The sequence below is a fragment of the Vulpes lagopus genome, chromosome 4, assembly GCF_018345385.1.
Source record: "Vulpes lagopus strain Blue_001 chromosome 4, ASM1834538v1, whole genome shotgun sequence".
NCBI lineage: Eukaryota > Metazoa > Chordata > Mammalia > Carnivora > Canidae > Vulpes > Vulpes lagopus.
The window spans coordinates 84,095,188-84,111,070 of NC_054827.1; the positions used below are offsets into that span (position 1 = coordinate 84,095,188).

A 15,883-nucleotide genomic window follows, 5' to 3' on the forward strand; every position below is an offset into this window, starting at 1 on the left:
ACACATAGGAAGTTCTCAACAAATAGCGAGGGAATGAAAAATGAGGGAATGGAGGAAAATCTGTGTGGACAGAAACTTGATGTTTTTGACATCTTCTGATCACTTTTTAGATAGAATCTTCTAGCCAGTAAATTAACCTCCTAAATGTATAACAGTTTGAACATAATATTTTGTATTTTTCTTGAGGATATCACGCACGTTCTGGAGATTACCTGCATTCACTACAAACTAATTATATGACTTTGGATGAAGGACTTGGGTTTTCTACAGCTGATCTCCCATTAATTAGACAGTAACAGCATCTCCTTCACAGGCTCTGCTGGGAGATGATACACATAAAGCACTTGGCCTGGTTCATAGGAAACATTCTGTAAATGTGAAGTATCTCTCTTCCTATTGCGTGTTTTTTTCATGTTTGAGATTAATGCATAACTGTGTAGATATAAACACTATCAGAATTACTTTTTCAGTTTTTGCAGGTACCTAGAAAATCACTTCTCTGCCAGCCACAAAATCATTTCATCCAAGCTAGCAGCTTAACTTTGTGATGGAACTAGACCATAAAAATGTTGGTGCACATTAGCATTTCAAGTTGTAAATAACCAGACCAGTCACAGTATAGTAAAAGAAGGATTTTAGGTTTCTTTGGTGAAACAAAAGCAGGTATAAAAAGTTACAAAGGTTTTAGATTTTCATTCACAAAAAAAAAAAAAAAAAAAAAAAAAAAACCGACAGTCATTCACATTTTACACTATACACGTTATAATATAAATACAGGAACATATTATGTGCATTGTAATGAAAGAGAAAATTAAACCCTAATAGAGGTTACCACAGTGTTGTTCTGTGCTATGGAACTCCCAAAGGTGGATTACACTTAGTGCAGCAACCAAGGAAACTTGCTCAGAGACACTGAAGATGATGGCAGCTACTTTTGTTCCTTCTAAGCCAAAGGAGGTTTCATGAAAAAGAATCCATGCTGGGTCTGCTCTTTTTGTATTTTATTTGTTGTCTACTATTCTCAAGGTTGCTCTAACTGAAATTTAACTGAAATTAGGGAAAGACTCCTAAATGCCTTCTTTCCATCACAGGTTTTCTCTTTAGACATTAAATTAAGTGGATAATGATTCAAATTCATCTTCAGCAGTCACTTTATTCAAATAAAGGGGAGAAAACACAGTAGGAAGAGATAGGGAGAAATGTCAACACGTACACTCCACCTAACAGGAAGAAATGCCCACACTCTACCTATAACTCCTTGTTTAGAATGGGCAAACACCATTTGCTGGAAGCTATACATTTTCCACTCTTCTCATTATAAACACTGGATGTGTTCTAGCCATCACATTATTTAATCAGGGACAAAATACCTAGATTATAAGGTCCCAAACTGTGTGGGGGAAGCATAAAAGCTAACACTGAAAAACAACTAGCATACTATGTCCATTTTCAGGTTTGGGGGAAAAATAACATCCAATAAATTAAATCAGTATGGCTTACTTCATTTATTTATGTATGCTTCACAGCTGCAGCATTCATACATGAACATTCAAGACTTTATAAAAGATTAAAATGGTTATATATACAAAATTTCTTTCTTTGAATGTGTGTTGTTGTTTTAACAATCCCCCACCCTCCAGAACCCTTAGGTCTATATCCATTTGAAATGTGTTGATCTGCAACCTTGCAAGTTAGTGTTATGAAAGCCATTAAAAAGGAGACCTGGTTGAGTTAATAATTAGCACTTTGACCCCTAAAAAATGCTCCTGGTCCTAGAAAAGTCCTCCATTCAGGCCTTTCTCGTAAGTGAAGGAAAAGGAATGCAGCAAAGAAGAGTTCCATGGTGCGGTCCCTTGCTCCGTTGGGATCCTGTTAGCCAGGCTTCAGCATCACACGGAAGCACACTGCGCCTACGGCTGACCTGGCGCAGTGACCTGCAAGACCGTGTGTGTGTGTGTGTGTGTGTGTGTGTGTGTGTGTGTGTTAGTTGTCCAGGAAAAGCCGTCCTCAGTCTTGCTGACAAAGGGCAAGTGAAACCATTTCCAGCCTAAACAAACTACAAAAAGCAGCCGAACCAATGATTAAAGACCTCTGAGGCTCCATAATCATCATTAAATATGCCCAAACTCAGTGTGACTTTTTATTTTATATACAGGATTAAAATCAACATTAAATCATCTTATTTACATTGCCATTGGGGCTGAAATTGAGCTTTTTAAATAGTACAGTAGGCTGGTATACATTATAAAATGGTCCGCACTGGAGGAAAATAGAAAACTAAAGAAATTAGGTAGGCTGGAAATGGTTACCTCCTGCCCTCATTTTCTTTCATTTTGTTAGCTTTCTTTTTGAATGCCAATACTTTCATTTAAAACGTTTTGGGAGCATAGCAACCCCAAATGACTGGACGGTGGTCCAAAAATCCAAACCAACTGATAATACTTCTCGAGGTGATAGGAAAGGCACAGGAAGTTAGGACTTTGGCTGAAATGATGAAAACACATGTTCGCCATTTTAGGGATCAGCGCCTGGACTCCTGCCACCTTCGGCTCCAACGGTGATCATGTTTTGATGTATTTATTGAATTGTCCTTTGCTGATGAAGAATTTTTAAAGTATTTCTTAGAGTAAGTCCTTTGGTATGCAGACGCTACATGGAAGGAAAGAAAGAAAGAAAGAAAACACAACAATATTACTTGCTCCATACCCTAAACTACCAATACCGTAGCCGTAAAATGAGGGTGTTTAGTAGTTGCTATAGCACGGTTGTCCATTCTTTCTAAAGGACCACTTACGGTTCATGCAGGTAATTTTAGGCATAGCCCATCTTCCATTTCCTAGGCAACGGATAGTTGGAAGGTGGCGTTGAATGAAACCATCTTTGCAGTGATATCTAATCAGGGAGTTGATTTCATAACGAGGTTTCATCTTTCCAAAGGTCTTGGCATTTTCTACAACAGGGGGCTGGCCGCAAGCAACTAAAGAAAAGTAAATTGAGTTATTGCCAAATAATCTAAATATTTCTATTAGTATAAAACTCTTTTTTTTCCCCCTCTTTCCCTTTTTCTGCTATCCAACAAAGCACCCTCATCAAAGGTAATCATTTAGAATTAAAGAATTGAAATGCTTCAAGAGAAAAACTAAATACTGAGGCTCTGGGCCTTGTTTGAATCTCAGATCATATCACCTTCCATGTGTTTTACTAAAGAACCACTGGGCTAAATGATCATTTATCCAACTATCCATCTGCAAAGGTCATTTTCTGAAAAATTGCAAATTAAAAAGCATGTGTCTCATGCCAACATGTGGCTTGTTGGTATTGTCTCCATCAGCATCCTAAAGTTTGCATTTACTACCCGCCTTCAACTGGAACAATAATGGATTTGTGACAATTAACTATCACAGTCACCTCTCTGAAAAAACAATCTATAATAACATCATAGTTTTAAAATACAGACCAAATATGGACAACATATGGACTCCTCAGTGTAAAGAAAATATCTCTGGTTCCCTTTATGTTTATTTGCTCTGTCTTCTGCCTAGAAACGGGGAAAGTCAGGGCATAGCATTCATGCCTCATTTTTGTAATTAACTCATAAATATCAGCTCTTGAAAAGGGTAAATGAAGATAAATCTTGGAGTATATAACCATGATTAAAAATCATTAATTAATCATTAAAAATGATTTCATTCGCAATGAAAAATTCTGAATATCAACAAGCCTAGCAATGCAGAAATAATAAAAAAGAAACAGCAGCAAAAGAAACCTTGCATTTTTGAAATTCAAAAATTGAATTTTCAATTCTTTGAAAATTTGAATCAATGGGAAAATTGATTCAACTGAATTTGTATTAACTTACAGTTTAATTCAACATTAGTATGCTTGTTTCAAATTATATACTTCAAAAATTAGTTTTTATTAAGTGATTATGTTTTGTTAAATATCTAATAAAAATATAACAACTTCAATGTAATTTCCCTAAATGGCATTCCCTTTCCAATAGTTTACTTTGAGGATTCTGATATCACAAAGCCCACAGAACATGTTATATGCTCTCATGAAATAATTTAAATCTTCAATGGGAGAATGATTACCAGAAACTTTGGTACCAAGATGTTTGGATGTCAACATCCTAATATCAAAAGTTTACAAATATTAAATTTATTTACATGTTCAGAAGGCTGTTTACAACTATATTCTTTTGCAATGACAAATGTGGTTTCACTTAAATATTTTGTTCCTCTAATTTATTTCTGCCTGACAAAACAGCTTGGAACCTACTGACCGCATGAAACACAATCCAAGCATATCTTTTAATTCACATACGAGATTGTTACTGAGACATAACCAAAAAATAAATTATAAAGTCATGCTATCTATAACTAACAGATTAGAAGTAATTGTGCATATGAATATTTGATCATCAGAAATTCGTATAAGCTGAAATTTCTATAAAAATATGTCATTTTCAATTAGTGAACCACACTATGTATATGGATCAATGATAACCCCAATCTGAAATATCTGTAGCCTATACTAGTCCAGATACTAGCAAGTATCAGATAGAATGAAACCAAAGAGATATAGAAGGTTAAAAAAACTATCAGTTAGATAATTCGTTATACTTGATTATGTGCTTTGCCAACAAATTAAAAGTTGTCATTATCAATGTACAGATTTTTTCCAAGTCTATTTATATATGAAGACTTATAATAAAGCTAAAATAATTCAATGAGTGTGGCATTGGAAAGGACAGGCAAATAGACCAGAAATAGACCCACACATATATATGCTTGACACTTGACAGAAGTAACATGGCAAAAATAGTGAGGGAAAGGTAATTTTTTCACTTGGACAGGTGGGTATTAGTTTGGCTAATACTCCAAAGAGTACATAGGAAATCAATTCTAGATAGTTAAAAATATAGAAAATATAAAAGGCAAAAACTATAAGACATTTACAAAACAATATAGAATATCTTTCTGACCTAGAGTAGGTAAAGATTTCTTCGGCTACAAAAAGGTTTGAACCATAAAGGAAAAATAAAACAAAGTGAAGAATTCGGTTCATCACTAAATACCGCAGGGTAAAAGTAAACAATCTATAAACTGGGAGAAGATATTTGCAACATATATAATTGTCAAGGGATTACTAACCAGGATATAAAAAGGATGCCAATTAATCATCATATAAAAGAAAAGCAATCAATTAAAAAAAATAAGGAACAGATACAAACAGAAACATCACAAGAGTTATAAGTGAATGACGTATATAAAATGATAATCAGGGAAAAGCAGCCAAGAAAATGCAAATTAAATCACACAAGATAACATTTTATATCCACTAGATGGCAAAACTCTCAAAGTCCAATAATATCAAATGTTAGAGAAGATGTGGAGTAACAGGAACTCTCACATATTGCTGGTGGGAGTGTAAATTGGTACAACTAGTTTGGAAAAAAATAGGCATTTTCTAGTAAATTTGATGGTACATATAGCCTATGAGTCAGCAATGTCACTCCTGGAAAAATCCCCCAGGGAGGCTCACAAAGAGTTACTAGGAACAAGTTCAAGAATGTTCTTAGAAACACTGTAATAGCAAAAACACTCAAGATAACCCAAATGTCTACTGACAGGAGAAGTGGTAAATAAAATATTATATAGTTAGTTATACATAAAATACTGCAAGCAGCAAAATGAAGAAATACAGCTAAATGTATCAACATAGATAAATCTCACAAAAAGTGAAAAAAAAAAAAAAGCAAGTCACAAAATGCGTACAGTATGACTTTACCTGAAGTTCAAGAATGTGCAAAACTAAGTGATCTGTTATTTACAATTACAAGCTTGTGTGATAATGTTAAAGAGAAAAGTAAGGGAATTAAGTCATTATGTATGGTTGGAATTGGGAAATAAATAGATGGGATTGTAAGGAACCTGCAGGATGCTCCAAAGGTACGTGGCTGGTATTCACTGTGTTCTTAATATATATATATATATATATATATATATATATGCCTCTGAATACGATGTTACCAAGAACAACTAGCAACTACTCAAGAACAAGACGTGACTGAGAGCAACCTAGAACATGGAAGTGAGGCTGAGGCCCTCCCCTACACCTGAGAACAAGACAAACCACATCAGTGGGCTTAACGTAGGGGTTACACGCGGACTACTTTGCTCCTCCTCCAGGACCCTGCAGCACCATGTGGAGAGGTCTTCCCTGAGTCCCAGCTTCCCCTGGGAAGACCACCAGCCTCCCCCGGCACCGTGGGATGCTTTGTTGGAGGCCTACCACGCACTGTACCACAGGGATGATGGGGGCATCTTTGGGGCCCAGCTACTGGGGCTCGGACTGTGATGGTGAAGTGGGGAGGGGCTGGCAACAACCAGCACATGGGTCTAGGCAGAGCAGATTCATACCTGCAGTGCCTAAGTCGTAACCCCAGCCGTAACCCCAGGCAGCAGCTTTGCTCACCTGCAGAGCCAAGGCAGAGGCACACTCTGATCAGGAACTTGGCTGCCTGATTCAGATCCTCAAATGAGGAGTTTTGCCCCCCTCAAGCCTGGTTTGCTCACAACCCGGCAAGGTGCTGGGTCACAGCCCCACCTGCTGTGGAGAGTTTTCCAGCAACTCTGACCAGTGGGGCTGATGACAACTCCAAAAAACCCAATTAAAAAAGGGGCAAAGGGCCTGAATAGACATTTCTCCAGAGACACATAACAGGCCAAGAGGGATATGAAAAGATGTTCAACATCACATCACTAGTCACTAGGGAAATGCAAATCAAAACCATAATCACCTATCACTCATACCTGTTAGAATGCCTATTATTAAAAAGACAAGAGGTAACAGATGCTGGTGAGGATGAGGAGAAAAGGGAACCCATGCAGGACTGTAAATTGGTACAGCTACTAGGAAAGTCGGAGGAAGTTTGGGGGAATCCTCAAAAAATTAAAATAGAACTGCCATATATCCAGTAATTCTGCTTCTGGGAACATATCCAGAGGTAACAAAAATCCTAACTCAAAAAGATACCCGCATGCCCGTGTTCACTGCAGCACTGCTTACTACAGCCAAGACAGGGAGTCAACCTAAGTGCCCACCAATGAGTGAGTGCGTAAATCAGCTGTGCTATATATACACAGGCGTCCGATGGAATATTGCTCAGCCATAAAAAGTGGAATTCCATCATTTGTGACCACACGGATGGGCCTGGAGGGCATTAGCCATGTGAAGTATGTCAGAGAAAGAGACATACTATATGGTTTCCTTTCCATGTGGGATCTAAAGCAAATCTAAAAATCTAAATATGTATAATCTAAAACAAACAAAAAAACAGGAAGAGGAGAAAAAAAAACCCAAACAGACTCAGAAAAGAAGATCAGACACATGGTTACTAGTTGGGGGCGGGGGGTGGGGGAATGAGGTGGGGGATTTGTAAGTGGTCAAAGGTACAACAAATTCCAGTTATATGATAAATAAGGACTAAGGACGCAATGTAACATGATGACTGTGGCTAACACTGCTGTATGATGTGCAGGAATAAAATAATAAATCCTAACAGTTCTCATCACAAGGAGAAAAATTTTTCCCCTTTCTTCTTTTCTTCTTTCTCTTCTTTTTATCTATGTGAGAAGATGGATGTCAGCCAACCTGCGGTAATCATGTCACAACACATGTAAGTCAAGCTGCCACGTGGTATGCCTTAAACTTAATGTCAATTATGTCTTCTTAAAACTGGGAAAAATGCCTTTTACATATACTGTAACCCTCTTTCCAAGTATTTAATTGAAAGAATTACTTAGGTCTGTCTGGTTGAAGGTGTCTAAGATAATCTGAAAAAAGAAACGAGTCTTTTATAAAAGTCTATAGGCATTCATAAAATTCCCCAGAGTATTGATTACCAAAAAGTTAAGTCTCTATGACTAAAAATCAGATGGTAGGAAGATAAAATAAAATAATCATTTTGTTTGGTTTGGTTTTCCCTTTAGTGAGGTGGAGCTGATGTTTTCTAAATCTCTTTCCCCTTCAGGAAATGTAAACCAACGTGCTGTTTTTGTGAAACGTCTGTGGCTGTAGGCTGTGATGGTCACCCTGGGGGCAGTTCTCTTCCTCACCCCCCCCCCCCCCCCAGGGATGGCGGTAAAGTTGAGAGACACTGACGCTTATTCCAAGGCAGAGAAGGTGGATGTGGATGGAGAAGACTGTTACTGGCATTCAGTGCCTCGAGGGCAGAAATGCTGCGGAAACCGTCTACAGTGCACAGGACAGCCCCCACAAGTAAGCATTTTTCTGGACCAAAAGATGAAGAGTGCTACTATTGAGAAACCCTACTTTAGGGTGAAAACAAAACAAAACAAAACACCCAGGGGAAATAGAAGAATGTTTGACCACAAAGGGGAAAGCATGACTCCAGGGAACATCTGGAGATCTAACCAGGCAAACGCCACTCTCAGATTGAGACAAACAGTTCATTAAAGATTTCTGATGCTAGAAGCAGGGAAAACAGCAAATACTTGATTTGCTATTTTCACAAGTCTTGTGGCAAAAGTGCCCGAGTGATGCACAGAGCCAGGGAAGCCGCTCACACAGAAAGGCTGTTCACAATCATTTCTGCTTTAGGTAAGAGAACAGCAGAGAGAGTGACCCGGCTCACAGCTGAGTTTCATCCGAGCTCTCTGCATCTCAGTGTTTTCTTTCTTCTGATAGAATGTCTTACTATTAGAGTTTAAGTCTTTGCCAAAACATCTACAGAGTGTGTACTTTTAGTTGATTATTTTTTTTTTTATCCAAAGACAAATAAATCAAGTGGATTTCATATTTTGCATTTGTACTCATACTTGATGAAAAGGTCTGGGTACATTTAGAGGCTAAATTTTCATGTTCTAACACCATTATCAATTGTAAGCAGGTTAAAAGATTTTGATGGAATTCCTATTTTTTAAAGGAAGAAGTCTACACAGCGTGTCTTGGAAATTCAAACAGATTGGTCAGTAATGAACACTTTTTAAAGTCAGCATTCTTCATTTTATCTGTTTGATGTCGACTAAGCAAATCTCATGACAGAGCTTACATTTCAAATGTTATTATTTTATCATGTGTTGAAGGTATCAACCAGAGATACAGTAATGTTGTTTCCGTGCTAGGAGCTCCTAAGGGAATGGTTAAAAAATTCAAATGCCTACAAAGACCAGGCATTTTGCCACAAGGAGAGAAGGAACAAAGCTAGAGACTATAGTTCCCACTGAAGGAGAGCAGTGGTTTTCAGCTCCAGCACTTCAGAGCACTGATAAATTTGAACATGGACCAAATGGTACCAGTTCTAATTTTTTTTTTGAAAAGTAAAAAATTCAGATCATTTTATAATATATCCCAGTTTTTAAATGTTGACAACTAATTTTTTTAAATGTTCTCCTCATCAGAATAAGCAGGTGGATAGGCTCTTGGACTGACACTTTGTTTTTCTTAAAGCTACTGCCAGGTAGTTTTTTTTTTTTTTTTTTTTTTTTGGTTGTTTGTTTTGTTTTTTTTAATATAAATGCTACATTGTTATCTTAGCATCTGAAATCTAAGGTAAAGACATTACTGAAAACAAACTTCAAATGTATTGGAAGAGCGAAATATTCCAGGGGCAGCAAGAGATGCTGTAGTGACATCCAGTTCATGTATTGAAGTAATAAAGTGGATTTTTTCCTGAATTCGCTTGATAATAATGCAGATTAAGTGTGCATTATTAATTAATCATTACCTGTTCCTTTCTTGCAGGTATAAGTGAGATGATAATTGCAGGGAACATCATTCCACTGGCCATTCTCATGCCAAATGATTACAACACAGTCCTCTCCAGCAGAAAAGAAGCTGTCCGGCTGGTTGGGCCTCCAGTTCTCATATTGCTGTGAAAATGGAGGAAGAACAGAGCTTAACTTGAGTCGTAAAAAGGAGCAAATGATAAGGTGACAAGTCTCGACGTCACAATGGAATTAGAACAACAACAACTTCTTATGAACTATCTAACTGAAATCATTCTAATGGTAAAGAAAGAGATTTTTACACTGAGTGGAAAATATATTATGTATCTCAAAGTCTCTCTTCAACAAATATGTATTTGCCCCCGTTTAGCAGTGAGATACATCTGAGAAATTTTGTTCTAGTTATCCTAGATTTCTAAATATATAATCAATGCTCAATTTAAGAAATTTAATCATGTTATTATTATTAAATGTAACAATAGTAGTGGAAGTAGAGAAAAGAATCCCTAATCTTGTGACCCTGTCATGTTTCCTCCTAGGCCTTAAGTGCATGTGTAATGTTATGTAGTTGTGATTATAGTGCAATAGGATCTTCATTTTTCCTTTAACATCTTTATCACTATAATGTACCTTTTCTTGCCTTATTGTGTGATTGTTTTTATCTAAGTTCGTGAATTTGGTTAAAAAAATTGAGATGTTTGCTCTATTTTTTATAGTTACCCAATATACACATACCCATCATTTTATATTTAACCTTCCTGAGTAAGGTCGTAGATGTGATTCCTATGTACACCATACAGTTAAGTTTTGGTTTACAATCTAAACTGGAAGTTGTATTCTCTTAATAAAAACATTTATCACATTTAAGTATATTGATATAAACGATAAGGTTTTAAAAATATATCTTACTTTAGGGCACTGGGCAGCTCAGTCAGTTAAGCATCTGACTCTTGGTTTCGGCTCAAGTCATGATCTCATGGGCTCCACGCCCAGTGGGAAGTGTGCTTGAGAGTCTCTCCCTCTGGCCCTTCCCCCCACTCACAGGTGTGCAGCACGTGCTCTCTTCCACCAAAGTAACACCTGTCATTTATTTAGCACCTATAATGGATGAAGCTCTCTACTAGGTGCTTGGTATGTATTATCTCTTACAAGAATCCAACAGGATTGGGGTAACTTGGGCCTCTGAGATGCAAAGCACTCAGGACTCTGAGGTTTATATTCAATTTCTTAATACTTTAAAATGCTTTTCCATAACTAGTAAGTATATGAAAAACACAGGCCCTATGCCTATTCAAAAATAATAAACTTTGGACTATGAGAGAGTGACCTTCTAGTTTTGGGTTCCTTGTAACTAGAATGTGATATGGGACACGTTTATTCAGTGTCTTTCTACCTTTCTGGCTCAACTTGAGAATCACTTTTTCAATACGCTTTGCCTACTATCATGTTGTGTATCACATCTAACACTGACAGCACTGGTGGGACAAACTGCCTTCACTTAGTAGAAGGACAGGTTCAGATTTATGTGAAGATGGCTAATATGACTATCTTTTCCATGCCTACAGATTTGTAAGTCTTTCCTTGAATTATATTTAAAATAAGTCTGTTGCTTAAAACAATGAATTAAGAGATTTTATTTGGGAATGATAAAGTCCAAGAGGAAAGAACTGTATGTAAGACGAAGGCAACTGTTTCCAATTCAGGGCATGCCCCCCTACACCCCAAAAAAAGAAAGAAAGAAAAAACATAACATCATGGCTACTCTTATGTCTTTTAAAACCATATAGTATATAGATTAGAAAATATTTGTAATTTTTCTTTCTTCTCAGAAAAACAAATAGCTTTTAAAACTAAAAGTGTGGCAAAAAACAAAACAAACAAAAAAACCTTAATCTTTGATAAAATCACTTGTGAGAAGATCTAAAGTTGGAAAGCCTACAAATTAAGAGACTTACCTACTTTTCCTTCAATCTCTCTGCCTAGCTTTGCTTTAAAATCCTCCTGAATCATGACAAAATTAAGATAGGAGATAAGAGATCCCTGCTATGTAAAAAAAAGTCTTTGGAAAGTAATAAAATGCACAGAACCAAGATAAGCTTAATAAAGATATTGTGGTGTTTTGTTTTGTTTTGTTGGGGTGGGGGTGTTGGGGTTTGTTTGTTTTTGGCAAAACACAGAATGAAAAGTGTTTTTATTTTTCTGGTAGAAATCCAGGAATTATATGGACTGAAATCCAATTCTAATAGCCTCAATGGTACCGCAGACTTACTGCCCAGAAAGCCTTGGGTAGGATGTTCACAGGACCATACTCACCAAAGCATCTTTGACTGGCAGGTCTCCCTGCAACCAGGAACTGATATTTGCTCTAAAATGAGTTTCTAATTAATTCTCTATTTTCCTTTTCCTTGTGAACTTCCCTTGCCTTATCATCTCTCACCCTCCACCCATGAAGCCTTTCTTGTGTGTGTGTGTGTGTGTGTGTGGTTTTGCTATTCTTTTTAAATAGATAATAAGGAAATGGAACAAGAAAGCAGGGATATAAATCATATTCAGCCTGTTGCTGATACATAACTAAGTCGTCTTTAACAGACAAAGTAAAGCAGGATCAAAATAAAAATGATTAAACTAAACTAAATTAAATTAATAAAGGAATAGGAATTCCTTGAAACTAAACTAAAGTAATAAAGGAATAGGAATTCCTTGAAACTAACAAATATCTGTATTTAATATTTTTAATGGCCAAAGGTTCTAGAGTTCCCCAAACACTTATGGATTTTGGAGCTCAATAATTTCTAGGTTACTTTCTAACTAACCTCTTATAGGAAATGAGTAAAAAGTCCTCAAAGATGGAAAATTTTCCAACATCTCCATAGAATGTACAAACGTACAACGCTCCCCGCTTCCTTGTCCCTACTCACACTGCTCATTTCTCTTCCTTGCTTTATTTGTCTTAACAACTAATAACTTCTAATGTCCTTTATAATTTATGTATTGTATTATCTTCTCCTTAGTAGAATGTAAGCTCATTGAAGACACGAATTTGGGGTTCTTTTGTTTACTAGTATATCCTCAAGGCCAGGAACTATGCTTGGCACACACTGGTAATATTTAATAAATAATTAGATATTTGGGAATAGTGAACAACAGCCTGTGTTGCAGTCTTCCTTATCCATTTCTACTTCTAATTGAAGATGTTTGCTGCTCCCAGATGGCAATAATGGTGAGACAGGCAATAACCATTCTGGAAAACAGTTGGTAATACCTATCAGGAGCCTCAAAAAGTTCCAACCCTTAGACCCCCAAATTCCACTTCTAAAATTCTATCCTAAAGAGTAATCAGAGATGTAAACAATAGTTTATCTAAAATATTATTTATACTAGCAGTAAATGGGTAAAAATCTTTTGCAGTTAATATGTACTCAATAAATTATGGCATGGGTATGGTCAGACAAGTGGCATATTATATAACCATTAAATATCTTGTCTGTGAAAAATATACAAGGAGATGCAAAATACTAAAAGAAGTGTTAAGTTAAAATTAAAAAGCAAAATACTAAAAATACACAGTGATCCAAATTCTACACACTCTCAGATACAGCAGCGCGCGTGTGTGTACCCATGTGCATGTCTGTGAAAAACCAAAGGAAATGAGGTGAAATATGACAAAGTTCATATCTGAGTTATATGAGACAGAGATATTTTATTTATTTTTTTCTAAGATTTTATTTATTTTTTTATTTATTCATGATAGAGAGAGAGAGGCAGAGACACAGGCAGACGGAGAAGCAGGCTCCATGCCAGGAGCCCGACACGGGACTCGATCCCGGGACTCCAGGATCGTGCCCTGGGCCAAAGGCAGGCACCAAACCGCCGAGCCACCCAGGGATCCCCAGAGATGATATTTTAGTCTATACCTTCTTATATGCTCTCCACCTCCCTAGAGTGAGCATGAATTATTTTTCTAATCAGTAAAAATGAACATGGTAAAAGGATCTATGCAGCTCTCAGGAAGAAACATAAATTTCTTAGCTAACCTTTTTCTAATCTAACCTCAACAAACAGCACTTCAACTGACCAGTTACTTGACTGCCACTGCAGCTGACGTTCCCTCCTGATCCGAACAATGACCGTCTCATTTTCACAGTGAAATGAGATTCAGATTCCATGCCACTAAAGTGATTCTCAGGGCTTAAGCTGCCCAGACTCAGACCTCTGGTAAAAGATTTAATTGTTTTTGGTGGGAATTACATTTGGCTTGCAACAGTGATTTAAAACCTGCGTTCTGTGTTGTTGCTTGGCTGAACTGTGGCTTAATGGTGCGGGACCAAACTTTGGGCCTGTGGTTTTTACAAGAATGTCTGATACCCACAGGCATGTCACACTATTACCTCATATCTGATAGCTCCATTGTGCAGATTTATTTTGGCTAGGATGCTTTGATTTTGCTCCATGTTATTGCCTAACTAGCTTAGCAAAGGAAACTTCAGTGTTCTGAATAACTTTCTTTGTTTCCTCTTGAATTCTTTACAGCTTTATTTTTAATATCACTTGCGAGGGAAAGGGTATAAAAAATAAATCGTTGAGTTCAGGTTTAATAATGTATTTTTTTCACTAAAGTTAAACGTTAGAAAGAGATCTCTCCTCAGGAAATCAATTCGGAGTTATAAGAATGTAATAGAGCCTCTCTCATACAGGCAGTGTCTTATACACACAGAAATGTAGATCCTTGGAATGAGCAGAGAAATATGCCCCACTCCCATTTTGTCATTTTTCTCTTCCTTTGGGATTATAAGCAAACGCCCTTGGTAGTCTACCCTAGATCAACCCTCTTCTAGGGCTGGATGGACAAACCAAGAATTATTCCAAAAAGCCAGCATGGTTTGCAGAGAATTCATTTCAACACCATTGACAAAGTCAAATGCTGATCAGACCTCTGCACGTTTGTCTGTGTCTCGGAGACTCATGTTCCTCAACCCAAACCCCAAACTCTCACTGCCTCCCCCAGAAACCAGAAAAAAAAGTCAAGACTGTCTAAAAAGAGAATTCTAAATTACTTTGCATTTTCACTCTCTTCGATGGCAGAGAAAATCATGACATAAAACTCAACTAGTTGATATAGAGGAAAGCCGGCTCAAGGTATACAATTTTCTACATATTCTACAACAGACTTGCACGTTATTAAGAGATAATTATTTTATATCAGTGTGAAATTCCTTAATGTTATATATCACATGACAAAAGTTACTCTTAGAGCTCCAGTTAGATGACCCTTCTCTGTCTCTGTAAAAAACAAAAGTGCCGAAAAAGACAACCAATTCAATTAAGTTGGACTTAGTAACTTTTCAGTTATTGTTTTCTCTTTCTTTTTTCCCCCAAATGGGTTCAAACAAGTTGGCTGCCAAAAGCATAAAATGATTCAAAATATCTTGGCCAGGGTGCCTGGGTGGCTCAGTAGGTTAAGCATCTGCCTTGGGCTCAGATCAAGATCTCCCTACTCAGCAGGGAGACTGCTTGTCCCTCTCCCTTTGCACCCCCTACCCTGCTCATGCTCAAATAAGTAAATACAATATTTAACACACACACACACACACACACACACACACACACACACACCCTGGCCAAAATCCAACAGCTAAGCATGCATGCTTCTCTCATATGAAAATTGTCTCTCCAAACCAGAGAATTCATTTTGAACCAATCCTAATACTGAGAGGAAAAACTCATAATAGATCCAAAAGTCTATGAAACTTTATATATGTTTAGCTTATTTTCTTCCAAATAATCTGTATTTCATTGTCAAAAATTTGTTTCTGTCTCACATTAATATAAAAGCGAAGAATTAATCCGCAGGTCTTCTGGAGCACACAGGACTTCCCTGCCTGCCAAAATTCTTCACTCTCAGAGAGTGACCTCAATTCCACAGACCTACAAGGGACTCGACTAATTTTTCTCAAGCAGCATGGCTGAAGAGCTATTCTCTCCTTTCAGCTCTTTGCAAGTCTCCAACTTCATTCCATAAACACACCGAGGAGGGTAAAGTGTGTGAGCATTTTGGGGTGGGCAGGGGGTGGAGGTGGGGGTCTCTGTTTTTGAAGGTTATTAGCAATCTACTAAAGTTAGACAAGGTT

General features: G+C 37.1%; 1 protein-coding gene across 4 annotated transcripts in view; it reads right to left on the reverse strand.

The window, feature by feature from the left end:
- Positions 1-986: 986 nt before the first annotated feature.
- VCAN (versican) overlaps positions 987-15,883 on the reverse strand; it is a 112,596-nt gene continuing 97,699 nt past the window's right edge. For all 4 annotated transcript variants that reach the window (XM_041752019.1, XM_041752018.1, XM_041752020.1 and 1 more), the window contains 3 exons: positions 9,755-9,899; positions 2,795-2,977; positions 987-2,649 (listed from right to left, as the gene is read on the reverse strand). In XM_041752019.1, coding sequence (XP_041607953.1) covers positions 2,522-2,649; positions 2,795-2,977; positions 9,755-9,899 — 456 coding nt within the window. In that variant the 3' untranslated portion in view covers positions 987-2,521. The remainder of the gene's footprint in view (positions 2,650-2,794; positions 2,978-9,754; positions 9,900-15,883) is intronic.